This window comes from Hypanus sabinus, chromosome 16, assembly GCF_030144855.1.
Source record: "Hypanus sabinus isolate sHypSab1 chromosome 16, sHypSab1.hap1, whole genome shotgun sequence".
Lineage (NCBI taxonomy): Eukaryota > Metazoa > Chordata > Chondrichthyes > Myliobatiformes > Dasyatidae > Hypanus > Hypanus sabinus.
In genome coordinates, this window is record NC_082721.1 from 67,580,713 (window position 1) to 67,608,604 (window position 27,892).

The 27,892-nt window shown below is 43.6% G+C and overlaps 1 protein-coding gene across 1 annotated transcript in view; it reads left to right on the forward strand.

The window, feature by feature from the left end:
• Nucleotides 1-27,892, forward strand: part of LOC132405856 (retinol dehydrogenase 8-like) — a 54,365-nt gene that overhangs the window by 9,160 nt on the left and 17,313 nt on the right. The window contains exon 2 of the mRNA XM_059990850.1: nt 14,413-14,568. Coding sequence (XP_059846833.1) covers nt 14,413-14,568 — 156 coding nt within the window. The remainder of the gene's footprint in view (nt 1-14,412; nt 14,569-27,892) is intronic.

The following is a 27,892-nucleotide window of genomic DNA, read 5'->3' on the forward strand; positions in this document are numbered from 1 at the left end:
TGTCTCTAATTAGCTCATCTCTCAGATTTCCATGTGCACAGTTGTCTGACAGGATATACAATGCTGTGAGGAAGTTATTTACTCTTTCATCTGGCTCCTGTTTTCGGGAGTTGAACTTTGCCCCCACATGTATCACATTTTGCTTTCCTGTGAAATAGTTTTTGAATTTGTTTTGCACTGCTTTGTACGTTTTTCTGAGCATCTGTCATTCATAAGCCACCGCTATGTCATCTGCTTTGTCACCCGTGTAGTATATCAGTGTGCTTACTTGATGCTCTTCTGAGGCCTGTGAGATGTCTCAAAGATCTGAGCCATCTTTCAAAGTCCCCTGCTTTAGAGAAATCAAATGTCTTCGGGGGTGGGGGAGGGCTTTATTAAGTAAGTAGATGTAGGTACTGAAGGTATTTGCTCTATTTTCCTGTTTGTTTGCTTATTATTTTATTTATTTGGACTACAAAAGTAATCTTTTCTCTCCCTGAGAGTTTGACTTTCTTCTCTGTTGTGTTTGTGTCTCTGTGCACTTCCCCAGGCTAGTAGCCCACAGGTTATTACAGTGAATCCACTTTTGGGTGTAGCTTGAAGGCATCGCCTGGCAGCTCTTGCCAGTTCTCAGCTCATTTTCCACGGTGCAATCAAACTAGCATACTAGTGTAGACAGATATTTTTCATAGATATATGTGAGCAGATATTTTTCTGAGAAATATGCGAACAAAAACACCCTTTCTCGTTGGGGATCTCACTTAGTCCATAGCATGAATTCATAAATGATCATACACTTCTAACACCATGTTGTGTTTGATATTGAGGAAGAGTACAAAAAGACAACAAACATGAGCCTTGCAGGAGCTTCAACTGAAGTTTATTAATGACTCTGCCTGTACGGTACGTGAACTCCATCCATATGGGAGTGGTTAACTGTGTGATATCAGGTGTGACCTATTAACTACCACAGCCTGAACTTTTCCTTTCCATAAACCTGTCCCAATGATTTTATTAAGTATTTGAATATTTGAGGTTATTTTTTCTTTTGTATGGTACGGTGGAAATTTCCAGACTACGGATAAGTCTTGAGTGAGACTAATTGAGTTTTTGTTAAAAGAAGGAAATGTGGGCTAGATGGCTTGAAGTGAGTGGAAGCAATACCATTGAGAATGAAAAGACAAAGTTCCTAAGGAGAACAAACTAGTGACACTATTACATAGAATTTAGAACAGTGCAGCATAGCATGGGCCATTTGGCCTATTGCGTTGTGCCAAACTAAATAAACATACGCCTTAATCAATCTAACTCTTCCTCCTATTTAGCCCATATGCCTCCATTTTTCTTTCATCTGTATGCCTACCTTGGAGTGTCTTAAATGTCCCAAATGCATCACCCTCTATCACTACCACTAGCCATATGTTCAGGCACTTGTGCTCGCACAAGTGGTGTGTATGTGTAAATAAAACTCAGTTGTGATTGGGTAATTCATTACAAAAGGAGAACAAAAAATATCCAACTCATATATTGAGTAAGTACATCTATCCATTTATTCTTGTGGACCAGTTCGAGCTAACATAGATAAATGACTCAGCGGTAAAAATGACTATTGGTTCAACTATTTATTTATGAAACACCTTTGCTATGTTTGGAAGGATTATGCACACAAATGAATTTAGGATGAAAATGGATATCTTTTTTGTTTTTGCATATGTTTGGATGCCATGTGGTTGTCTTGGACATTATTTTGAACATTTCCTCTTGTGTAGCTAGGTGTACATATTTGTAAGTTGATGTACAGTACTGTGGGTTCAGATATCACCATAGAATTATGCCTCCTGCCAGGCCGTTCCATTATTATTATGACACTGACACCTACCTGATTTTTCTGGAAAACTGACCAGGTATATCCTGTTTATTACAGAACAAAATAATCTTGTATCTACAGTATTGTGTAAAGGCTCAAGCACATGTAAAAAATCTGTAATGCGAAGATGCCTTCAAAAATGAAATGAAAACCTAAATATCAAAAAATTTACTATAAAGAGCAGTGAACTTAAAAACTAAACTTAATATTTGGCGTGACCACCCTTTGCCTTTAAAACTGCATCAATTCTCATAGATACACAGTCATGCAGTTTTCTAAGAAAATTGGTTGGTAGGTTGTTCCAAGCATCTTGGAGAACTTGCCACAGTTCTTCAGACTTTAGGCAGTTTTACTTGCGTCTGTTTCCCCAGGTAATCTCCGACAGCATCAATGATGTTGAGATCAGGGCTCTGTGGAGGCCAGACCATCTTTTGTAGAACTGCTTGTTCTTTTTGCTGAAGATAACTCTTTAGGACCTTGGCCATGTGTTTGGGGTCATTGTCCTGCTGCAGAATGAAGTTGCGACTGACCAGATGCCTCCCTGATGGATGAGGATCTGCTTGTATTCCTCAGCATTGATGATCGCATTAATTCTGATGACATCACCCAGTGCTTTTGCAGAAATGCAGCCTCAAACCTGAAGAAAACTCAGGTGTTCACTGTTGGCTGCAGACACTCATCCACAAAGCATTCTCCAGCTCTTCTACGGACAAACTGCCTCCTGTTTGAGCCAAAAACTTCAAATTTTGACTCATCAGTGCAGAGCACTTGCTGCCATTGTTCAGAACCCCAGTCTGTGTGTCTCTTGACTTTGTTTCCACGTTGGTAGGACCTCTTCCATGAACACTACTTCCGGTAAGACTTTGGCCCGTAAAGGGGTGTATTTGGGTTCCGGTGGTTTCGGTGAGTTCAGAGCTGATCGCAATTCTGGACTTCTCCCAATTTAGAAGGGATGTAACTTTGTATCTTTCATCTGCTGCACTCAATTTCTGTGGCTGATCACTCTGTTTTTGGCCCTCAGCTTTGCCCATTTCTTTGTGCTTCTTCAGAAGAGCTTCGACAGAACAGCTTGGAAGTCCTGGCTGCTATGGAATTTCTGCTTGGAGAGACCTTGCTGGTGACCACCTTGAGTCTTGTTGCTATGCTCACTGTCACCATGCTGTAAGAACTGATGATTTGAAGGTTAAATTGTCACATCTGCCGCAACCTCACCTTTTAGTTTGGTTGTACTTGGCCGCGTTTGATTCCTTCTACACCTGGTTCTGTTTCAGATAATCAGTTTAGTTCATTCAAAGTTCAAAGAATATCTTATTATCAGAGTACATATACGATACCACATACAACCGTGAGATTCTTTCTTGATTTTTCCTGCGGGAATACTCAGCAAATCTATAGAATATATAGAACTATAACAAGATCAATGAAAGATCAAGCAGAGCATAGAAGACAACAAACTGTGCAAATGTGAATAGCAATAAATAATGAGAGCATGGAAATAACAAGATGAAAAGTCCTTAAAGTGAGGATCATTGGTTGTGAGAACATATCAATAGATGAGTGTAGTTATCCTCTTGTTCATGAACCTGGTGGGTGAGGGGTAGTAACTGTTCATGAGCCTGGTGGGTGAGGGGTAGTAACTGTTCATGAACCTGGTGGGTGAGGGGTAGTAACTGTTCATGAGCCTGGTGGGTGAGGGGTAGTAACTGTTCATGAGCCTGGTGGGTGAGGGGTAGTAACTGCTCGTGAACCTGGTGGGTGAGGGGTAGTAACTGTTCGTGAACCTGGTGGGTGAGGGGTAGTAACTGCTCGTGAACCTGGTGGGTGAGGGGTAGTAACTGTTCGTGAGTCTGATGATTGAGGGGTAGTAACTGTTCGTGAGCCTGATGGTTGAGGGGTAGTAACTGTTCGTGAGCCTGGTGGGTGAGGGGTAGTAACTGCTCGTGAACCTGATGGGTGAGGGGTAGTAACTGTTCGTGAGCCTGATGGGTGAGGGGTAGTAACTGCTCGTGAGTCTGATGATTGAGGGGTAGTAACTGTTCGTGAGCCTGATGGTTGAGGGGTAGTAACTGTTGGTGAGCCTGATGGGTGAGGGGTAGTAACTGTTCGTGAACCTGATGGGTGAGGGGTAGTAACTGTTCGTGAGCCTGATGGGTGAGGGGTAGTAACTGTTCGTGAACCTGATGGGTGAGGGGTAGTAACTGTTCATGAACCTGGTGGGTGAGGGGTAGTAACTGTTCATGAGCCTGGTGGGTGAGGGGTAGTAACTGCTCGTGAACCTGGTGGGTGAGGGGTAGTAACTGTTCGTGAACCTGGTGGGTGAGGGGTAGTAACTGTTCGTGAGTCTGATGATTGAGGGGTAGTAACTGTTTGTGAGCCTGATGGTTGAGGGGTAGTAACTGTTGGTGAGCCTGATGGGTGAGGGGTAGTAACTGTTCGTGAACCTGATGGGTGAGGGGTAGTAACTGTTCGTGAGCCTGATGGGTGAGGGGTAGTAACTGTTCGTGAACCTGATGGGTGAGGGGTAGTAACTGTTCGTGAGTCTGATGGTTGAGGGGTAGTAACTGTTTGTGAGCCTGATGGTTGAGGGGTAGTAACTGTTGGTGAGCCTGATGGGTGAGGGGTAGTAACTGTTCGTGAACCTGATGGGTGAGGGGTAGTAACTGTTCGTGAGCCTGATGGGTGAGGGGTAGTAACTGTTCGTGAACCTGATGGGTGAGGGGTAGTAACTGTTCGTGAGTCTGATGGTTGAGGGGTAGTAACTGCTCGTGAGCCTGATGGGTGAGGGGTAGTAACTGTTCATGAACCTGGTGGTGCGAGTCCTGAGGCCCTTGTACCACCTCCCTGATTGCAGCAGTGGGAAAAGAGCCTGGCCTGTGTGGGAAGGATCTTTGATGGCAGATGCTGCTTTCCTATAACAGCGTTTCATGTAGACGTGCTCAGTGATTGGGAAGGCTTTACCTGTGATGTACAGGTCTGAATCCACTACTTTTTGTAGGATTTTCCATTCAAGGGCATTGGTATTCCCTTCCCAGGCCTTGATGTAGCCAGCCAATACTCTCCACTGTACCTCTACAGAAGTTTGTCAATGTTTTTGATGTCATGCTGCATCTCTGCAGACTCCTAAGGAAGTAGAGGCACTGTCATGCTTTCTTCGCAATTACATTTATTTGATGGGTCCAGGACAGGCCCTCTAATATAGTAACATTCAGGAATTTAAAGTTACTGCCCCTCTCCACCTCTGATCCTCCAATGAGGGCTGGCTCCTGGACCTCTGGTTTCCTACTCCTGAAGTCTACAATCAGTTCCTTGGTCTTGCTGACATTGAGTGAGATGTTGTTGTTCTGACACCACTCAGCCAAATTTTCAATATTCCTTCTGTGTGCTGATTCATCACCCCTTTGATACGGCCCACAACAGTGGTGTTATCAGTAAACTCAAATATAGTGTTGGAGCTGTGCTTAGCCATACAGTCATAGGTACAAAGTGAGTAGAGCAGGCTTCAATCATACCAGTGCCTAAGAAGAGTTTGGTGCACTTGTGCTGGTGGAGATTGCGGAGGAGATGTTTTTGCCAATCCAAACTGACTGGGCAAATGAGGAAATCCAGGATCCAGTTGTACAAGGAGGTTTTGAAGTTTTCAAGTCCAGATCTTGAAGCTTACTGATTAGTTTTGAGGGGATGATGGTATTAAATGCCGAGCTGTAATTGATAAAAAGCATCCATTTGTATGCATCTTTGCTGTCCAGATGTTCCAGGGGTGTAAAGGGCCAATGGGATGACATCTGCTGTGGACCAATTACTCTGGTAGGCAGATCCACATCATCACTCAGACAAGAGTTGATATGTTTCATCACTAGCCTCTCAAAACACTGCGTGACTGTGGATGCAAGTGCAACTGGACGATGGTCCTTCAGGCAGGTTACCACGCTCTTCTTGAACACTGGTATGATTGAAGCCTGCTTGAAACAGTTGGGAACCACACAGTGCCAAAGCGAGAGGCTGAAGATATCCCCAAATATATCAGCACAGGTCTTCAGCACTTGGACAGGCACCCTGTCCGGACCAGATGCTTTCCTTGGATTCACCCTTTTGAAGGCAGCCTGCATGTCATCTTCAGATACTAAGACCCAAAGGTGTGCGCTGGTTTCTCCATGTTCTGTCAGTCAAAGTGAGCACTGGGTTCATCTGGAAGCAAAGCTTTGCTGTCTGCTATGTTACTCGATTTAACTTTATAGGAGGTTATGGCATTCATAGAAACATAGAAAACCTACAGCACAATACAGGAATCTAGGCCAACAAACATGTCCTTGCCTTAGAAATTGCCTCAGGTTACCCATAGGCCTCTAGTTTTCTAAGCTCCATGTACCTATCCAGGAGTCTCTTAAAAGACCCTATTGTATCCGCCTCCACCACTGTTGCCAGCAGCCTATTCCACGCCCTCACCACTCTCTGCGTAAAAAAAAAACTTACCTCTGACATCTCCTCTGTACCTACTAACAAACACCTTAAATCTGTGCTCTCTCGTGCTAGCCATTTTAGCCCTGGGGCAAAAAGCCTCTGACTATCCACATGATCAATGCCTCAATCATCTTGTACACCTCTATCAGGTCACCTCTCATCCTCCATCGCTCCAAGGAGAAAAGGCCAAGTTCATTCAACCTGTTTTCATAAGGCATTCTTCACAATCCAGGCAACATCCTTGTAAATCTCATCTGCACCCTGTCTTTGGCTTTCACATCTCTCCTGTAGAGAGACGACCAGAACTGAGCACAGTACTCCAAGTGGGGTCTGACCAGGGTCCTATACAGCTGTAACATTACCTCCCAGCTCCTAAACTCAATCCCATGATTGATGAAGGCCAATACAGTGTATGCCTTCTTAACCACAGAGTCAACCTGCGTAGCAGCTTTTAGTGTCCTATGGACTCGGACTCCAAGACCCCTCTGATCCTCCACACTGCCAAGAGTCTTATCATTAATACTATATTCTGCCATCATATTTGACCCACCAAAATGAACTACTTCACATCCTGCCACAGGTGTTGAGCATCCCTTGCCAATTCTGGAATAGTACAGAATATCTACTTCAGCCATGAGGTGGCTTCCAAAGATCATACCTGCACTCTTGCAGCATTGTTGATTTCCAGACTTGAATGCCTCTGACCTGGCCCTCAGCAAATTTCGGATTTCATGGTTCATTCAGGGCTTCTGATTGGGGGAAACTCCGAACAATTTCATGGGGAAACAGTCATCCACGGCAGTTTTAATAAAGTCTGCTACAGTCCTGGTGTAGTCATGCAGATCCTCAGAGGAGTGCTTGAACACGTCCAGTCCACTGGCTCAAGGCAATCCTGTAACCGTTCCTCTGCCTCCTGCAACCACCTTTTAGTCGTCTTGATCTCTTGAACCTTGCTCTTTCGTCTCTATCTGTATGTAGGTAGTGGGAGGACAGCCAAGTGGTCCGATTTGACAAAATGAGGCCTCGGAAAGGACTGATAGGCATTCCTGATCCTAGTGTACCAGTGGTTTAGTATGTTGGGACCTCTGGTGCTACAGGCTATATGCTGGTGATAACCGGGCAGGGTTTTCTTCATACAGGCCTGGTTGAAGACAGTGACTCCAATTTGAAATGTGTTGTGATTGGTTGTTTCTTGTCTACAGATGATATCGTGCAGTGTCGCAAGTGATTTCTTATAGCCGGCCACTGGTGGTATATAAACTGCAATCAGATAGGTGTTCCAAGTCAGGGGAACATGAGTTTGATATAACTGCCAGGTTGGTACACCAAAGGTAATTGATGCTGCCACCCTTTTCCTTACACGAGTTCACAGTCTGATCCATCCTGAAATTGTAAATCCTTCCTGTCTGTCCACAGATAGCCAAGTCTTGGTACAGTAAACAATTGAGATCTGCCTCTGATGCAGCAACCTTGCCCTGAGATTGTCAATTTTATTTTCTAGCGACTGCATGTTCGCCTACAAGATGCTGGGTGGAGGAGGCCTCATCCCTCTGCAGTTCAGCCAGACTGGGATTCCTTTTCTCCCGCCAGGCTTCCGGCCACGGCGGTGACCCTTAAAGGCACTGCCCTTAACTGCTCATTCAACTCATTAATCTTTAGCACCTGCTTGTTATCTTTGTTTAATCATGTACTGGGCAATATACTTACAAAGGTATCAAGCTTTTATTTGAAAAGTGTTCATACTTAATGAGAAATTCAAAAATTTCTCTGCAACACTTAATTTTTGGAAATCGAATGTCTGGAAATTTAAAATTTGCTCTTATCTACTGACATGCTAATGAAGAAGACAAAAATTAATATTAAAGCAAAATTTATATTAAAAGATCTCGTGATTTGCACTGTGTGGATAAAGTGATTGTTTCAAGCTAGTTGTAAGTTTTCAAATTTAACAGGTACCAACTGTTCACCTTGAGTAAATTAAATATTGGCTAAGCACTCTTAATGTTTGGCCCATAATTTAGATGCACAAAGATGCAAGTTGTTGAAGATTCAGTCTGGCTTTTGTATATAACTTCAACAGACTAAAGTGTAATTTTGCAGTACAATATACAATATGTCCTTGTATAAAATATCCACTTAGAATTGACAGCAATTGATGTAAATATTACTAAATACAGTGTTGGGAATTATCTGGTCTTGCACTTTGGTGGAAAGAATAAAAGCATTGACTATTTTCTAAATGGGGAGAAAATTCAAAAATCCAAGGTGAAAGGGGATTTGGGAGTCCTTATGCAGGATTCCCTGAAGGTTAATTTGCAGGTTGAATTGGGGGTGAGGAAGACAAATGCAATGATAGCATTCATTTCAAGAGGATTAGAATATTAAAGCAAGGATGTAATGCTGAGTGTGTAAAAGGCATTGGTGATGTCTCTCTTGGTGTATTGTGAGGAGTTTTAGACCCCTTATCTAAGAAAGGATCTGCTAGCATTGGAGAGGGTTCAGAGGATGTTCACGAGAATGATTCCAGGAATGAAAGGGTTATCGTGCCCAGTGATTGAAGGCTCTGGGTTTGTCCACACTGGAATTTAGAAGAATAGGGGTGTGTGTGTGTGTGTGTGTGTGTGTGTGTGTGTGTGTGTGTGTGTGTGTGTGTGTGTGTGTGTGTGTGTGTGGGGTTGCGGTGGATCTCATTGAAACCTATTGAATGTTGAAAGGCCTAGATTGAGTGAATGTGAGGAAGGTGTTTCCTTTGGTGGGAGCAGAGGGCATAGCCTCAAAATAAAGGGACGTCCATTTAGAACAGAGACGAGGAATTTCTTTAGTCAGGGGGTGGTGAATCTGTGGAATTTGTTGTCACAGGCAGCTATGGAGACTGGGTCACTGGGCCCATTGAAGGCAGAGGTTAAAAGGTTCTTGATTAGTTAGAGCATGGAAGATTATGGGGAGAAGGCAGGACATTGTGGTTGAGAGGGAAATGGATCAGTCATGATGAAATGGTGGAGGAGACTCAATGGGCGGAATAGCCTAATTCTGTTCCAATGTCTTATGGTCTTGAGTGCTTTTTAGATATATTTAAGGAGTCTATATCAACCATTTCTACCTCTAGCTCTTTCCATATAATGACCACCATGAAGGTGAGAAGGTTGCTCTGTTTCCTGTTAAACTTTTTCCCTCTCATTCTAAGTGTATGTCATCGAGTTCTTGATTAACCCAACACTCAGGTAATGGATTTACCATTATAGTATTTCAAGAAAGGGATTCTCCATGTCTTTTGTACAGAATAAGAAATAAATGTTTCGCAGTTTTGGCACCCTATGCTACTCAAACCTCTTTGCTCCTTCCTGTTTAAACCCCTGGTGATTTTGTACAGTACATAACTGTCATTTCATTAAAATGGTTGCAAGGCTGTCTGGGTGCCATGGTCAAGGATGTCTCTGAATGGGCACAGGGCATTCTGAGAGAGGAGGAGCAGCCAGAGGTCTTGGTCTATGTTGGTACCATAGGAAGGGAGATGGGATCATGCAAAGAGATTTAAGGAGCTAGTTAAAAAGTGGGACCTCTAGGATTGTAATCTCAGAATTACTCTCGCCACGTGGTAGCAGAGCAAGATATGGGAAGGCAGTACAGGTAAGTGTGTGGCTAAGGAGCTAATGCAGCAAGGAGAGCTTCAAATGGGTCATTGGGCTCCCTTCCAGAGCAGGTGGCATGCGCACAAGAGCACTGGTGAGGCCTCACTTGGAGTATTGTGAGCAGTTTTGGGCCCCTTATCTTGGAAAGGATGTGCTGAAACAGGAGAAGGTACAAAGGAGGTTCATGAAAATAATTCCAAGATTGAACGGCTTCTCACATGAAGAGCGTTTGATGGCTCTGAGCTTGTATTATTGGAGAATAAAGTTGCAACGTTTGCTGTATGGCCAGAACTATGTGGCCAGCCTTGTGTTTTCTATTTGCTATGTATCCAATTTATTGACCAGAATGTAATCTCTGTATTGTCTCTGTACTATTGAATGCATCAGTGTCTTGAGAATGTAGCTAACAGTGAAAGTAAGCATGTAGAGATAACGGTGGTAGACGGGATTGTGAAGTGGTGTGATGGTATGGGGACCAGTCAAAGCCAGGAAGGGGGACACGTGTTCCAGGGAGTAGACTAGAGCAAGTATGGGCTACTGAGCAAAAATATTGGTGGTGAATCGAGAAGCTAATGTGCTGGTGATAAGCGTTGCAAGCGGATAGGGTACACTAATGTTACTGAGATAGGAGACCGGGTATACTAATGTAACTGAGATAGGAGACTGGGTATGCTAATGTAACTGAGATAGGAGACGGGGTACACTAATGTAACTGAGATAGGAGACCGGGTACGCTAATGTAACTGAGATAGGAGACGGGTTATTCTAATGTAACTGAGGTAAGAAATTACTATAAAGAATACTGTGAACCAGACTTGGGAGGCAATTAGTGACACGCTCATTAATTGTCTCAGCTTTTGTTTGCAAATAAAGGCTTAAACTTCACGAAGAATCTTCTGCGTCTCCTGGTTATTTCAAGAACCACGACAGTATTCACTGGAATTTAGAAGAATGAGGAATGATCTAATTGAAATGTATCAAATGGTGAAAGGTCTTGATAGAATGGATGTGGAAAGGATGTTTGCTATTGTGGGAGCGTCTAAGACCAGAGGATACAGCGTCAAAATAGAGGGGTGTCAATTTAGAACAGATGAGGAGGAATTTCTTTAGCCAGAGAGTGGTGAATCTGTGGAATTTATCGCTGTGGAGTTGTGGAGGGCAAGTCTTTATGTATACTTAAGGCAGAGATTAATAGATTCATGATTGGTCAGGGCATGAAAGAATATGGGGGGGGGTGAGGCAGGAGATTGGGGCTGAGAGGAAAAATGGATCAGCCATGATGAAAAGCAGACTCAATGGGCCAAATGGCCAAATTCTGCTCCTATATCTTCTGATCTAAAGGGACAAGTCACACCTAAACTGATGGAGCACCATTTTTCTCAATGGGAGGTTTATAAGTGCAATGGGAGGAATTAAACTGTGTAGGGGTCAGTGGGAACAGGTTAGTCTGCAGGTGGAGGGGGTTGAGAAGAAAGGTAGAGGTTGGATGGACATCTGTAGATAAAGGTAGATGTTGGTGAGACCACATTTGGAATATTGTGCACAGTTCTGATCACCCAAATGTAGGAGGGATGTCATTAAGCTGGAAAGGATGCAGGAAAATTTTAATTATGTTATTAGGACTGGAGTGCTTGGGGCATTTAAGGTTAAAAGATTGTTTATTGTCATTGTTAAGTGCACAAGTGTAAAGAAGAATGAAGTAATTGTTACCATGGATCTGATGCAGCACAAAAACACAATAAGCATAACAAAATAAATGTAAAAGCAATTTTATAATTGTGTAAGAGTGAAGTGACAGTGCTGGGGAGGGGGGAATGAAGGGTTCTGAGGAGCTGTGGGGTGGGGGGTGACTGATGTGGATGTAGTGGGTTAATGCTCAGCTCCAGCATGAGGGCTTCACCATTCGCCATTCGACAGGAGGGCAGAGTCTCTTTAAACAGTAGAGGATGCAGAGTGTGCTTCATGATTAATTATCCGTGGCACAGCGACGTGGCAGTTCTGTCTCAATCCTGCTCATCCAACCTGGAGCATTTAACAGTCAAGTCTTGTCCATTTTAACTGCCGAGGGAGTTTTCCATCATTATCCTGGTAGTGGTGTACATTCCACCCCGGCCAACGTCAGACAAGCACTGGAAGAGGAGCAGAGCACCATGATCTGAGGTCATGAAAACCCACTTCCTGATCATTGCGGGCTATTTCAGCCAGGCCAGCTTGAAGAAGTCTCTCACCAAATATCACCAATGTAATACCTGTGGAAACAGAGAACACACTTGACCACTGCTACACCACTATCAAGAACTTTAACTATGTCATTCTATGGCCACACTTTGGTAAGTACGATCATCTGGCTGTATTTATACTCCCCAGTGTACAGGCTTACATGACTGCTTTGAATCGGTGGACTGGACAATACTCAGGGATTCATCTTCCAATTTGAATGAATACTTCACAGTTGTCACCGACTTCATCAAGACTTGTGTGGATGAGAGTGTGACTTCGAGAAAATATTGGACATACCCAAACCAAAATCCATGGATAAACCAGGAAATTTGCAGACTGTTGAGGGCTAGATCCGTAGTGTTCAAGATTAGTGATTCAAAGCTATACAAGAGGTCCAAGGACAACCTACAGAAGGCTATTTTAAGAGTGAAGAAACAATTCCGATTGAAGTTGGAGATGGAATATGATGCAAGTCATCTCTGGCAGGGTTTGCAGACCATTACATCTTACGATGCAAAACCTAACATCATGAACTCCCAGATGAGCTCAATGGCTTTTATGCAGCTTTGAAAGGGAGAATAAAAGAACACCTGTGCGAATCCATGCAACATCTGGTGATTCTGTGACATCTGTCTTGGAGGTTGACGTCAAAACATCTTTCAAGAGGGTGAGCCCTCAGAAGGCGTCTGGCCCCGATGGTACACCTGGTGAAGAAGGAATGTAAGGGGAAAGCACTATGGGTAGTAGAAGAAGGCAGAATCATGAGAGAGGTGATAGGCACCTGGAAGAGGATGCAGAGTGAAAGTGGGATGGGGAAAGGAAGAGGGAGGGAATTCTTCACCTCTCCTGCCTATCCCCTCCCTGCTTCCCCTCCCCCACCCGTTGATCTTTCCTCTGATTTGTTTTTCACCTGGCACCTTCTTTATAGGGCCCCTGCCCCCTCCTCCTTCAGTCCTGACGAAGGGTCTCGGCCTGAAACGTTGACTGCTCATTTCAACGGATGCTGCCCCACCTGCTGAGTTCCTCCAGCTTGTTTGTACGTGTTGACTATATTAGCAGTTTGAGGATACTGAGTATGATGCCAAAGACTTGCAAATTTCTACAGAAGTATGGAGAGCATTCTAACTGGTTGCGTCACCATCTAGTATGGAGGGGCCACTGCATTGGATTGTAAAGAGCTACAGAGGGTTGTAAACTCAGCCGGCTCCATCACGGGCATTGCCAGCATCGAGAACATCTTCAAATGGCAATGCCTCAAAAAGGTGGCAGCCATCATTAAGGACCCCCATCACCCAGGATAGGCTCTCTTCCCACTGCTACTATCAGGGAGGAAGTACAGGAGCCTGAAGACATGCACTCAGTATTTTAGGAACAGCTTCTTCCCCTCAGCTGTCTGAAAAGGCAGTGAACCAACCCATGCAAATCACTTCACTATTTTTTCCTCCCTTTTTGCACTGTTTATTTAATTTAATGTTTTATGTATATATTTCTTATTGTAACATATAGCTTTTTATGTATTGCACTGTAGTGCTGGGGCAAACATCTAATTTCACAACATAAACCAATGATGTTAAGCCTGATTCTGATTCTAATGGGTGGAGGTTTTAATCAGCCTGACGGCTTAGGGGAAGTAATTGATTTTTCTAGTGTTCCTAGATTGAATGCTATGTAGGTAGCCTCTTCCCTGATGGGAGTGGGATAAACAGTCTATCAGCAGGGTGGGTGTGATTCTTCATGATATGACTGGTATAAGAAGAGACTAGATAGACTGGGGCATTTTCCCCTGGAACAGAGGAGGCTGAGTGGTGACATTTATTGAGGTATGAGGGAAATAGTCAGATGAATAGTTGCAGTCTTTTCCCAGTGAAGCCAAAAACCTTAATGGAATAGGTTTAAGGTGAAGGGGAAGGAAAAGGGGATATGGAGGGGGGGGGCTAGTTTTTCCCCACAGAGAGGGTGGAGATTATATGGAATGAGCTGCTGGAAGAAGATGTACAGGTGGGTACAATTACAATGTTTAAAAGCCATTTGGACAGGTCCGTTGATATAAAAGGTTTAAAGGGATGTTGTTGAATTGGGATTAGTTGAGGTAGGCAACCTGTCTGGCATGGTCAAGTTGGGCTGAAGGGCCTTTTACTGTGTTGCATGACTCTGTTTCAAAATGTTTGGTTTGGGACCAGTTGGATTTCTGGTGTGAAACTGCACAGTTACACAGAATACAATACTAAGCGATTCTGTTGAATCTTTCCTCCAAAACAGTTATTGCGACGATGCGAAATTTAGGTCGTAAAGGAAAACTGGAAGAGGCTGCTGGAGAGAGACTGAATGAGACGTTGCACATCCAGCAGCTGGATGTTTGCAGTGACCAATCAGTGGCAGAGTGTCTCAACAATGTTGGAAGAGTTGACGTTCTGGGTAAGGATGTGAAAATCTCATGTCCCGCACATTAAATTCCATCAATACACTTTCTCCCTGCTGCTGGGTTTCACAAGATCACCACCTGCAGCCCCTTCCCCTCCAAATCTGCAAGCTTTCAGTGTGATGCATACTTTTGTGTTTTGCATTTCACATTCAATTTTTGTGCACAGAAATTTAAGTTCAGACCTCATGACTCATGCTTGCAATAGTTGGTTGTAGTTTTACTGATAAGACATTGGAGCAGAATTTGATCATGGCTGATCCATTTCTGTCTCAACACGATTCTCCTGCTTTCTCGCCATAACTTCTCACACCCTGACTTATCAAGAATCTATTGTCCTCCACCTTAAATACACCAAAGGCTTGGTTTTCACAGATGCCTGTGGCAAAGAATTCCACAGATGCACCATCCTGTGGCTAAAGAAATTCCTCCTCATCTCCATTCTAACCGCACGTCCATCTACTCAGAGGTTGTGGCCTATGGTCCTAGAATTCCCCTGGTACAGGAAACACTTCCCAGCACTTTATTCCATTTGCCTCTTCTTTGCCCATCTTTGCAATTTGTCTAGGTCCATCTGCAACTTTCCTCATCACTACCTGCCCCTCCACCTATGTTCATATTGTCTGCAGACTTGGCAACAAAGCCATCAGTTCTATCATACAAATCATTGGCATACAAGGTAAAGAGAAACAGTTCCAATACCGACCCTTGTGGAACACCACTAGTCACCGGCAGTCGGCCAGAAAAAGGCTTCCTTCATTCCCAGTCTTTGTCTCCTACCAATCAGCCAATGATAAATCCCTGATAGTATCTTTCTTGTAATACCATGGGCTCTCATCTTGCTAAGCAGTGTCACTGATTCTCCATCATCTATACTGCTTGTTATTTCTTCAAAGAATTCTAACAGACTTGTCAGGCAAGATTTTCCCTTAAGAAAACCATACTGACTTTGACCTATGTTATCACGTGCCTCCGAGTGCCTGAAACCTCAGCGTTAACAATGGACTCCAACATCTTCCCACCATTGAAGTCAGGCCTAACTGGCCTATAATTTCCTTTCTTCTGTCTCCTTCCCTTCTTGAAAAGTGGAGTGACATTTGCAATATTCCAGTCCTCCAGAACCATGCCAGAATCTAGTGACTCTTGAAAGATTATTACTAATGCCTCCATAATCTCTTCAACTACCTCTTTCAGAACTCTAGATGTAGTCCATCTGATCCAGGTGACTTATCTACCCACAGATCTTTCAACTTCCTAAATAACTTCTCCCTAGTAATTGCAACTGTACTCATTTCTGTCCCCTGACAATCTTGAACATCCAGCTTACTGCTAGTGCTTTCCAAAGTGAAGACTGATGCAGAATACATAGTTCATTCGCCATTTTCTTATCCCCCATTACTACCTCTCCAGCGTCATTTTTAGTGGTCCATTGTCTACTCTCGCCTCTTTTTTTTTACTCTCGATATATCTGAAAAAGCTTTTGGTGTCATTTTTGATATTATTGACAAGCTTAACTTCATATTTCATCTTTTCACTCCTTATGGCTTTTTAGTTGCCTTCTGTTTGTTTCCCATCCTCTAACTTCCCACCAATTTTTGCTCTATATTATGCCCTCTCTTTTGCTTTTATGTTGGCTTTGATATCCCTTGTCAGCCATGGTTGTGTCATCTTTCCCTTCAAATACTACTACCTCTTTGGGATATATTTCTCCTGTGCCTTCTGAATTGCTCCCAGAAACTCCGGCCATTGCTTCTCTCCCATCATCCCTGCTAGTGTCCCCTTCCAATCAACTTTGGCCAGCTCATCTCTCATGCCTCTGTAATTCCCTTTACTCTACTGTAGTACCAATACACCTGACTTTTGCTTCTCCTCTGAAATTGCAGGGTGAAGCTCATAGCATTAATTTTTTTGTGCAGGGAAATGTAACTTTAGTCATCACGAGTTTTTTGCTTGCAATAGGTAATTTGAAATTTTATTCATAGCTCAACATACTTCCATTATCAATTCCCTTCATAATTTTATAAAATTCTATAAGGTCATCACTTTATAAGGCCTCTTACACTCACAGCCTATGCAAATCATAAACACATGAAATTCTGCATTTACTGGAAATCTTGAGCAACACACACAATTCTGGAGGAACTCAGCAAGCCAGGCAGCATCTATGGAGCGGGAACAGTTGGCGTTTCATGCTGAGGCCCTTCATCAGCACTTGAAAGGAAGGGGGAAGAAGCCAGATGCACAGGTAGGTGGATGGGCTGGAGTACAAGATGGCAGGTAATAGGTGAGGGGGAGGGAGGGTGGGTGGAGGAGGGAAAATGAGGTAAGAAGCTGGAAAGTGAAAGATGGAAGAGGTAAAAGTCTGATACAGAAGAAATCTAGGAGATGAGGAGAGTAGACCATGGAGAAAGCAAAGGAGGAGAGGAACAGAAGGGAGGTGATGGATAGGTGAGGAGAAGAGAAGGAGTGAGAGGGTAACCAGAATAGAGGGGCAGAAAAAGAGGGAGGGTAGAGAAATTACCCAAAGTTGGAGAAATCAATGTTCATGCCATCAGGTTGGAGGCTTACCGGACCAAGTATGAGCCATTGCTCCTCCAACCTGAGTTTGGTCTCATCATGGCAGTAGAGGAGGCCATGGACAGGCACGTCAGTTTGAGAGTGGGAAATTGAATTGAAATGGGTAGCCTTTGTGGTGGACAGGGTTTTCCCTCCATAGATCCTGCATGACTTTGAGTTCCTCTGGCATTTTGTGAGTGTATTGCGCAGCCTATAAATCTCTCCTTGTAATTCAAACGCTCCAGTCCCTCAGCAGGAACACCTAGGTTTAAGCTGATCTGCAGAGGGTGTGGGAAGGGGAATTAAGAAGCTTCATTTCATTGAGTCTGGAACAGGGTGTGTTTAAATTAAAACAAACACATCACGTTACAGATCCTTTCGAGGTTATAGTAGGGACTTGTTTCAATGAACTGTTCGTAACCAGAGTAGTTTGTAAATCAGAAGTGCAGCTGTGAACTGAACTCCCATGTGGCAGAAGATGCCCGCAGCCCTGCAGCAGCTAACAGACCCTAAGCGTTTGTTCATATGTAAGGACAGTATATACATAAGTTAGGCTGTTGTAAACTGAGGAGGATCTGTTCAAAAACCTGAAAACATGGTAAGCTGTAACCCACAAGTTAACAGACGGAGAAGGGCACTGAGAGAAAGGCAATTTTTAAACAGAATATGTACATTTTAGGATTTGGTGGCTCTGGGAGTGCCTGGATGTGTTGTCCATCAGTGTTCACCCTTGAGAAAATGATAGTGAGCTGCTGCAGTCCTGATGAAGATCTCACAGTGCTGAGGGAGGTCCACTATGCACACTCGGTGACGATGAGGAATTGGCAATATATTTCCACATTAAAATGGGACGTAAATTGCAGGGAACGTTGTTCCCTTGCACCTATGGACTTTCCGTGTCCAGCCTATTGGGAGAAATTTTAGAGGTTGAGGTATACTTGCTGAGACTGGATAGCCTGAGGCTTTTCCGCTGGCATGTAAGACTCAGAATCAGGTTTGACATAGAGTATGTCATAAGATTTGCTGCTTTGTGGCAGCAGTACAGTGAAATGCATAAATGATACTATAAATGACAATAAGAAATGTATATTAAAATAGGTAGTGCAAAAATACTGAGATAATGCTCACAGGATCATTATAAAGTTTGTAAAGACACGTAAAATCTCAAGGAGCATGGGTAAGGTGAAAGGTCAGTCTTTTCCCAAGGGTAGTGGGGTTAAAACTAGAGGGCATAGATTTAAGGTGAGGAGAAAGATTTAGAATGAACCTTTTACACTTTATAAAACCATAAGATATAGGAGTGGAAATAGGCCATTCAGCCCATTGAGTTTGCCCTGCCATTCAATCAGGGGCTGATCCAATGCTTCCAGTCATCCCCACTCCCCTGCCTTCTCCTCATACCCTTTGATGCCCTGGCTAATCAAGAACCTATCTATCTCTGCCTTAAATACACCCAATGACTTGGCCTCCACATCCACTTGTGGCAACAAATTCCACAGATTTACCACCCTCTGACTAAAGTAAATTCTCAGCATCTCTGTTCTAAAAGGACATTCTTCTAACCTGAAGTTGTGCCCTCTTGTCTTAGATTCCCCTACCATGGGAAATAACTTTGCCATATCTAATCTGTTCAGACCTTTTAACATTTGGTATGTTTCTATGAAATCCCCCCTCATTCTCCCGAACTCAAGGGAATACAGCCCAAGAGCTGCCAGATGTTCCTCATACGGTAACCCTTTCATTCCTGGAATAATTCTTGTGAATCTTCTCTGAGCCCTCTCCAATGTCAGTATATTCTTTCTAAAATAAGGAGCCCAAAATTGCATACAATACTCCAAGTGTGGTCTCACAAATGCCTTATAGTCTCAACATCACATCCCGGTTCTTATATGCTATACCTCTAGAAATGAATGCCAACATTGCATTCGCATTCTTCACCACCAATTCAAACTAGAGGTTAACCTCATCCCTAACAATTGATTCCAACAATTTCCCAACCCTGTGTTGTTGGGAAACTGCATTGGTATTGTTTTCCCTTTTCTAGCTCAATGCACTGTGTAGTGATTGAACTGTATAAACAGCAATGCAAGGCATGCTGTTCACTGTACCCTCATAGTAATCCTGAGGGGCACACACACAATGCTGGAGAAACTCAGAAGGCCAGCAGCATCTTTGGAAATGTTTCGGGCTGAGACCCTTCTTCAGGACTGGAAAGGAAGGGGGAAGAGGCTGGAATGGGGAATGGAAGAAGAGGGGAGGGGATTTTTTTTTACAGGAAGGAGTAATCTATATTCATGCCATCCAGTTAGAGGCTACCCAGACAGAATATAAAGTGTTACTCTTCCATCGGAAGGGTGGCTTCATCGTGGCACAAGAGGTGGCCGTGGACTGAGATGTCGGAATGGGAATGGGAATTGAAATGTTTGGCCACCGAGCAAGAACCACTTTGGGCGGATGGAGTGGAGGTGCTTGATGGAGTGGCCCCTCGCTAACATAGAGGAGGCCGCATTGGGAGCACCAGAAGCAATAAGACATCCCCAGCAGGTTCGCAGGTGGAGTGTTGCCTCAGCCGGAAGGACTGTTTGGGGCCCTGAATGGCCAAGGGTAGCATTTAGGATGCTGGCAGGGGTAAGAGTGGCAGGTGTAGTTTTCCATGCCAAGGCCAGTGGGTATATGGAGCAGGCTGCCGGAGGAAGTGATAGAGATGGGCAAAATTAGAACATTTAGAAGACATTTGGATAGGTTCATGGATAGAAAAGATCTAGAGGGCTGTGGAGCAAACGCAGGCAAATAGGACTAGATCAGGCAGGCCACCTGGTCAGGATGGTCGAGTTAGGTTGAAGCGCCTGTGCCTGTGCCGTAAGTTCTGACTCTTGGGTAAGTGTGGTGCATTTTATACAGGGTGAATTGGTAGTGGAGCAATGGCTAATATATTTGCAAACAGTTTGGGGCCCCTTATTTAAGAAAGGCTTTGGAGACAGTCCAGAGGAGGTTCTCAAGAATTATCCCAGGAATGAAAGGGTTAATGTATGAAGAGCGCTTGATGGTTCTGGGCCTATAGTCGCTGGAGTTTAGAAGATCTCATTGAAACTTAGCAAATATTGAAAGACTTAGAGTGGATGTTTCCTGTAATGGGGGCTTCTAGGACCAGAGGGCACAGCCTCAGAATACAAGGACGTCCCTTTAGAACAGAGATGAGGAATTTCTTTGCTAGAGGGTGGTAAATCTGTGGAATTCATTGCCACATAGTGTTATGGGTATATTTAAAATAGTGGTTGCTAGGTTCTTGGTTAGGAAAGTGTGTCAAAGGCTATAGGGAGAAGGCAGGCGAATATTGTTGAAAGGGATAGTAAATTTGCCATGATGGAATGGCGGAGAACACTCAATGGGCCGAATAGCCTAATTCTGCTCCTATGTCTGAAGGACTTGTAACAGAAGGGGTACCAATGCAGACGGTGCTCCGTCCTTGAAGTTACTGAGCCTGAAGGATGTTGGAACCGAGTTCATCTAGCAAGCGAAAAGCATTCCATCAGATTACAGACTTGGGCCTTGTCAGTAGGTGAAGTACTGACTGCAGGGTACCAGCCTCTGCCTCACTAACCATCACAGTGCCTGAATTTCTGGCCAAAACATTGATGGATGATGTCAAAGCTATTGAATATCAAGGGATTGTTGTGAAATTTGTTCTTGTGCATTGCTTGGTACATCTGTTGGACCATAAGACTATAAGACAGAGGTCGGCAACCTTTATCACTGAAAGAGCCATTTGGACCTGTTTCCCACAGAAAAAAAAAACACTGGGAGCCACAAAACCAGGTTGACATTTAAAATGAAATTACACTGCATACAACGTTTTTTTTACCTTTATGCTATGTATAAACAAACTATAATGTGTTGCATTTATGAAATCGATGAACTCCTGCAAAGAAAACGAAATTACATTTCTGCATGCAACAAAAAACATTTTGATCTCCGAAAAAAAGACGTTGGGTTGAAGGTTACTTTTAAGTAAAATACTCAACGTCTATTTGAGTCCTTCTTGTATTTATGAAAAACGCCGAACTTAAATTGTCCGCCAGCACCAAACCAAAGATAACGTCAGCCAGCTGTCAACCTGAAAAATAAAAGTACTATTTCACTGAATAATGAAAAACATTGGATATACGTAAAATAATAGGCAATTAAAATATTTATCATACTTGGTTAATGGAATTTCTTCTCCTGGACCTCAGCGCACAGCGTCTGCACATCAGGGCTGTATGATGTCACCTTCATCTTTACACAGGATCGCAAGCTGTCATCTGTGAGGCGTGCTCGATGTTTGTTTTTAATAAAGTTCATGTTGGAGAACACCTGCTCACATACATATGTGGATTCAAAGATCGACAGGACTCCAAGCGCATACTTTTTGATGTTTACATGAATGTCGGGGATTGCATTCCATGTTTCGAACACAAGTTTGTCCGGTTTTGGGAGGTTTTCAATATCACTCCATTTGTGATTCTAAGCAAGAACGGCCTTCTGACGGGCAACATCTTCAAGGTCTGCTGTCAAGCGTCTAAACTTGGACACCCATATGTCTTTGTTGGCTATGTCGGCCAGTTCCATCTCAAGATCAGGTTGACTCACACCTGCCAATGCAGTCATATTCAGTAGGGATGGATCGAAGCTTAGTGGAGTGACCGGGAAGGATAATGTGTTTTGTTCCTCTCTGAACTCACAGAAGTGTTTCCCAAACGATGTTTTCATTGTGATGACTGCAGAATGTAAATACTCCGAATTTATCACGTCGTGAGCTTGTTGCAACTCTCTCAAATTGGGGAAGTGAGACAATGTGCCTTTCTGTAAATCTCTGGCAAGCACTGTCAACTTGCGCTCGAATGCCAAAACATCCTCCAACATGTGCAGGGCTGTACGTCCTTACCCCTGAAGAGCTGTGTTCAACGTGTTCAGGTGGGCTGTCATGTCTACCATGAAGTGTAGCTTTTCCAGCCACTCTGGCTGTTCCAGCTCAGGAAAGGTGAGCCCTTTGCTGCACAGGAAAGTTTTCACTTCTTCCAGATACGCGACAAAGCGTTTCAGCACCTCCCCTCTGGACAGCCACCGGACTTTGCTGTGCAGCAGGAGATCAGAATATGCGCTTTCCAGCTTGTCCAGTAACAAACGGAATTGACGGTGATTTAAACTTTTTGCCATTATTTGATTGACAATCTGAATGACAACATCCATTACTTCTGTGCATTCCGGAGGAAATGTTTGGGCGCACAGTGCCTCTTGGTGCAAGATGCAGTGAAAAGTCAGCAGCTTTCTGTCCAGCGACTTCGGCAGTAAAGCCACAAATCCCTTGTGCGCTCCTGTCATACTAGGTGCCCCATCAGTAGCTACTGACACCAGGTGGGTGGTCTTTATTCCTTTGGCTCTTAAACAATGCAATACAGTGTAAAGAGGGTTTCTTCTTTTTTGTTAACTAGCAGGCATGCTAATTTACTGATAACGAGAATGGTATTCCTTTGTAAACCAAATGGGGATTAATGTTCTTTCTTCTGAGTCTGTAAGCTTTTGTTGACGGGCTTTTGGGCAGATCGGCGCGAGGGGGTTGAGAGAGAGGACGCAATGCTCTAAGCTGGGCGAGGATCGGACCCCAAAGGGGGGTCCGAGGCCGGGAGATTCTCTGAGGAGGGGGGGGGATGAAGCTAGATGTGCTTGGTTGACCACTCGGAGGGTCCTGAGCTGCGAGTCGAGGAGTTCGGAGGGTATCGAATGGTGGCCAGAAGACTTCAGAAATTGAGCTCCAACGGCTGTGCACGAAGTGGTTTGGACTTTGATAAGTTTGGCGCCTTTTCTTTAATTTTCTCTTCATATATACTGTATCGTTATTAATCACTTAGTTATAGTAACCTTTATAAATTGTACTCATTTAATCGCATATGGTGTACTGTCTGTTTTTGGGCGAGGCGGGGACATCACACAGCATCCACACCAGCTGATTACCCAGTTTGGTGGGGCCGAAGGCTGCTCCCCCTAGATGAGAATGAGCTGAGCGAGCCTGAGGCGACCCAGGGGGTTACAACAGCCTCACAGATGTCCTCCCCCCATGTTTGGCCTTTCAGAGGTATCAACTCAATCATTTCTTCCTGTGGCCCTGCAGAGTTTACATACCGGCAGAACAGCGCTATTTGTTCAATATCACCTTTGTCTTTAGACTCGTCACAGGCACTCAAGTAGGCCACAGCTGAATTGATGTCTTTGATTTGCTGTCTTGTGATGTCTTCTGCCATTTTTATGGTTCTGTCTTTGACAGTCTTTGCAGAGAGGGGAATATCCCTGATGTTCTGCATAATTTCACTCTTGTTTTTAAAGTCTGTGAATAGATGTTCTGAAATCTTAATGAAAGATTATTTTATATATTCACCATCTGTAAACTGCTTCCCGTGCCTGACTATTTCCTGAGCGGCAACAAAACTAGTATATGTAGTTGATTTTCCAGACTTCATCCACTTCTTGAAATGATTTTTGCTCAGATCAACCTTCCGCATCAGTTCCGAAACGGCTTTTTTTCTCTCATCTCCATCCGGATATTTTTGAGCAAAGGCTGCGTGTTTATTCTGGAAATGTCTTGAGATGTTTTGACTATTTGTTGTTTGGTAGTTTCTCATTGCATATTAAGCATACCGGTAAACCAGTCTCGTCAGCAGTGAAAGCAAATGAATCTGCCCACGTATCATTAAACGTTCTGTTTTCTTCAGTCACTTTTCTTTTTTTTAGAACTCTCCATAGTTAGCCAACCTTGGATCGAAAAGTTAAAGAAATTGCGCACTGGCGGGTGTCAGGTATTGGCAGTGGTGACGTATATTAATAGCGACAAAAAACACATTTTATTTAGATTGTACAAGATTACCATAATCTTCAGATTTAGAATTGCATTTCAAAAACTAACAAACTAACATAAAATACATTTTAATTAAATAATCATTTATTTTCCAAAGCCACAGGGAGCCGCAGCACAGAGATGAAAGAGTCGCATGCGGCTCCCGAGCCGTGGGTTGCCAACCCCTGCTATAAGACATAGGACCAGAATTAGGCCATTTGGTCCATTGAGTCTGCCCTGCCATTCAATCAGGGCTGATCCTTTTTTCCCCCACTCAGCCCCACTCCCCAGCCTTCTCCCTGTAACCTTTGATGCTGTGTCCAATCAAGGACCCATTAAGCTCTGCCCAATTAAGTACACCCAATGATCTGGCCTCCACAGCTGCCTGTGGTAACAATTCCACAAATTCACCACCCTCTGGCAAAAGAAATTTCTCCGCATCTCTGTTTTAAATGGATGCCCTCTATCCTAAGGATGTGCCCTCTTGTCCTAGACTACCCCACCATGGGAAACATCCTTTCCACATCTACTCTGTTTAGGCCTTTCAACATTCGAAAGGTTTCAATGAGATCCCCCCTCAACCTTCTAAATTCCAGCAAGTACAGACCCAGAGCTCATATGATACCTTATATGATAACCCTTTCATTCCCAGAGTCAACCTCCCATAACTGTTCACAATGCTCAAGGTGAGGCCTCACCAGTGTCTTATAAAGCCTCAGCATCATCACATCACTGCTCTTGCATTCTAGACCTCTTGAAATGAATGCTAACATTGCATTTGCTTTTCTCACCTCCAACTCCACCTGCAAATTAACCCTTTCCATCTCAGATTTTTGGATTTTCTCCCCATTTAGAAAATAGTCTGCACATTTATTTCTACTACCAAGGTGCTGATTGTGCATTTTTGAACATTGTATTTCATTTGCCACTTTCTTGCCCATTCCCCTAATCTGTCTAAATCCTTTTGAAGCCTGTTTCCTCAACACTACTCGCCCTTCCACTACTCTTCATTTTATCTGCAAACTTGGCAACAAAGCCTTCTACTCCATTATCTAAATCTATGATATACAGCATAAAAAGAAACAGTCCCAACAGTAACCCCTGCTGAACAACACTTGTCACTGGCAGCCAACTAGAAAAGGAGCCTTTTATTCCCACTCACTGCTTCATACCAATCAGCCAACCCTCTAACCATGCCTGTAACTTTCTGTAGTACCATGGGCTCTTAACATGGTGTGGCACCTTGTCAAAGGACTTCTGAAAGTCTAAATATATAACATCTACTGTACCCCCTTTATCTATCCTGCTTGTAATCTCCTCAAAGAAATCCAACAGGTAAAACAGGCAAGATTTTCCCTTAAGGAAACAATGCTGACTTTGTCTTGTCCTGTGTCACCAAATACTCCATCACTTCATCCTTAACAATTGACTCCAACATCTTCCCAACCACTGAAGTCAGGCTAACTGGTCTATAATTTCCTTCCTGCTGCTTTCCTCCTTTCTTAAAGAGTGGAGTGACATTTGCAATATTTCAGTCCTCCAATATTTTAGCAACATGCCAAAGTCCAAGGATTTTTGAAAGGTCATTACTAATGCCGCCACGATTTCTAATGCTACCTCTTTCAGGACCCTAGAGTGCAGTTCATTTAGTCTGGGTGACTTATGTACTCCTAGGTCTTTCAGCTGTTTGAGCATCTTTTCCCTTGTAATAGTAACAGCACTCACTTCCCTTCCCTCGCATCCCTTCAATGTCTGACATTTTGTTGTGTGAATGTTACTTGTCACTTTAACCAATTCCTGGAAGGCCTCTAGGTCTTGTGATAGACTGTCCTTTGTGCTATGGAATCACAAGTGGAACTGAGCATGGTGCAATTATCATGACCATCCCAAATTTGTGCTTATGATGGAAGAAAAGTCACTGATGAAGCAACCAAGGGTGCTGTCCTGAGCAAGTCGCACGGAGATGCTCTGAGACCCTGACTGACCACCAACCACCAGAACCATCTTCCTTTGTGGACAGCATGAACTCAACCTTTTGACAGGTCTCAAGACCCGAGTTACAGGGAGAGGTTGGGCAGGCTCAGAATTTATTCATTGTAGGGGACTGAGGGTTGATTTTATAGTGGTATATAAAATCATGTGGGGCAAAGAGGAGTGAATACATGCAATCCTTTACCCAGAGAAAAAGAAACAAAAACTAGAGGGCAAAGTTTAAGGTAAGGGATTAACAAAATTACAAGAGATGAGAGGGGCAGCTTCTTTATGCAGTGTGGAGGGTGTATAGAATAAGCTGCAATTGCAGGTGTTGGAGGCAGGTATAAACGTGGAATTTAAAAGACGCTTGGGCAAATATGTGGATAGGAAAGGGCGAGAAACTAGGCCAAATATGAGCAAATGGGACTAGTTCAGGCATGGGCAAACTACTGCCCGCGGGCCATATGCAGCCCACTAAGCTTTTTAATCCGGCCCGCAGAACTTGATGAAATTATATTAATAAACCTTGTTAACGTTTTTTCCCCGCAATTCTGGGGTTTTCCCAACAGATGACGCACTCTATATACATTTGTGGCGACCCATTTCCTGGCACATCCGAACCGGCTCACAATTAGCCAGCGTTCCGGCTAAGGGAGATAGCCTGTGGGGATTTGCGAACACAGAGCTTTGGAGCCTCTGCGCCACGGGGGGCAGGTTGAGGGAGGCTTAAAGTGAGGCTGGGGATTTCGAATAAAGTTTTTTTTCTTCGACTGCAGTTACCGACTCCGTGTCGTAATTTTAGCGCTGCGTGTAGCACACCGCTACACATTGACCTTTGTTGAGGTGCAGCGTATTACTCCACATTTGTGCTTTACTCTTTGTTCGGCTCGACCTATTTGTGTGAACAGGCGTTCAGCATCATGAACATCAACAAAGCCAGCCACAGATCCAAGTTAACTGACCAACACCTCAGATCCATCCTGAGAATCGCCACAACAAAACTAAATCCAGACTTTGATGCGCTGGCTAAAAAGGGAGACCAACAATACTGTTCCCACTGAAATTAAAAATAAGTTTCTTCGTTGTGTTATGTAAAAAATGCATTTGAAAATATTTTTTTCAATAAGCCTTACATGTTACATGTCATTTCTGTTAAGTGATGGACATGAGTAGTGCGCAGGTGCACGTACGTTCTCAAAATAAAAAATGCGCTCCAGATCAAATAACGCGCTCCGCATACTGTTCTGTCATTGTGCGAGTCGTTGTTGAGTTTTGGCACAGGGGACAATTGAATAAGAAGGAGCAGGACAAGTAGACCTGCATCTCCTACCGTTTTTGAAATAAAGACAGTCAGGAGGAGAGTGATGATGATAATATCTTGAAGGATAACAGAATTTTCAGTGCTTTAAAATAATAACTGTTACTATTAAAAAAAGCTGTATTTTATTCATTTAATTTTCAGTGTTTTAAAAGTCATTTCAATAAATAGCTAAATACCATGGGACTTCAAAGACAGATATTTTGTTGTAACGCATGTGTTCATTTTCAATTGAAATTAAAGCACATGTTTTCTACATATCCCATGATATTTTATTTTCTCTTATGAGGTGTATTACCAAAACACTCCGTCCATCTGCTCCTGGTCCGGCCCCCCTGTCAAATCTTAGAACCCTTTGTGGCCCTCAAGTCAAAAAGTTTGCCCACCCCTGGACTAGTTTAAAAGGGTCTCGGCCTGAAATGTTGGCTCCTTATTCTGCTCTATAACTGCTACCTGAACTGCTGAGTTCCTCCAGCACTTTTGTGTGTGGAACTAGATTAGAAGGGCATCTTGGTTAGCAAGGACGAAGTTGGCCAAAAGGCCTGTTTCCATGCTGGCTTCTTTACCCCTTGATGCTTATTGACATTTATGTTACCAGGGCTCC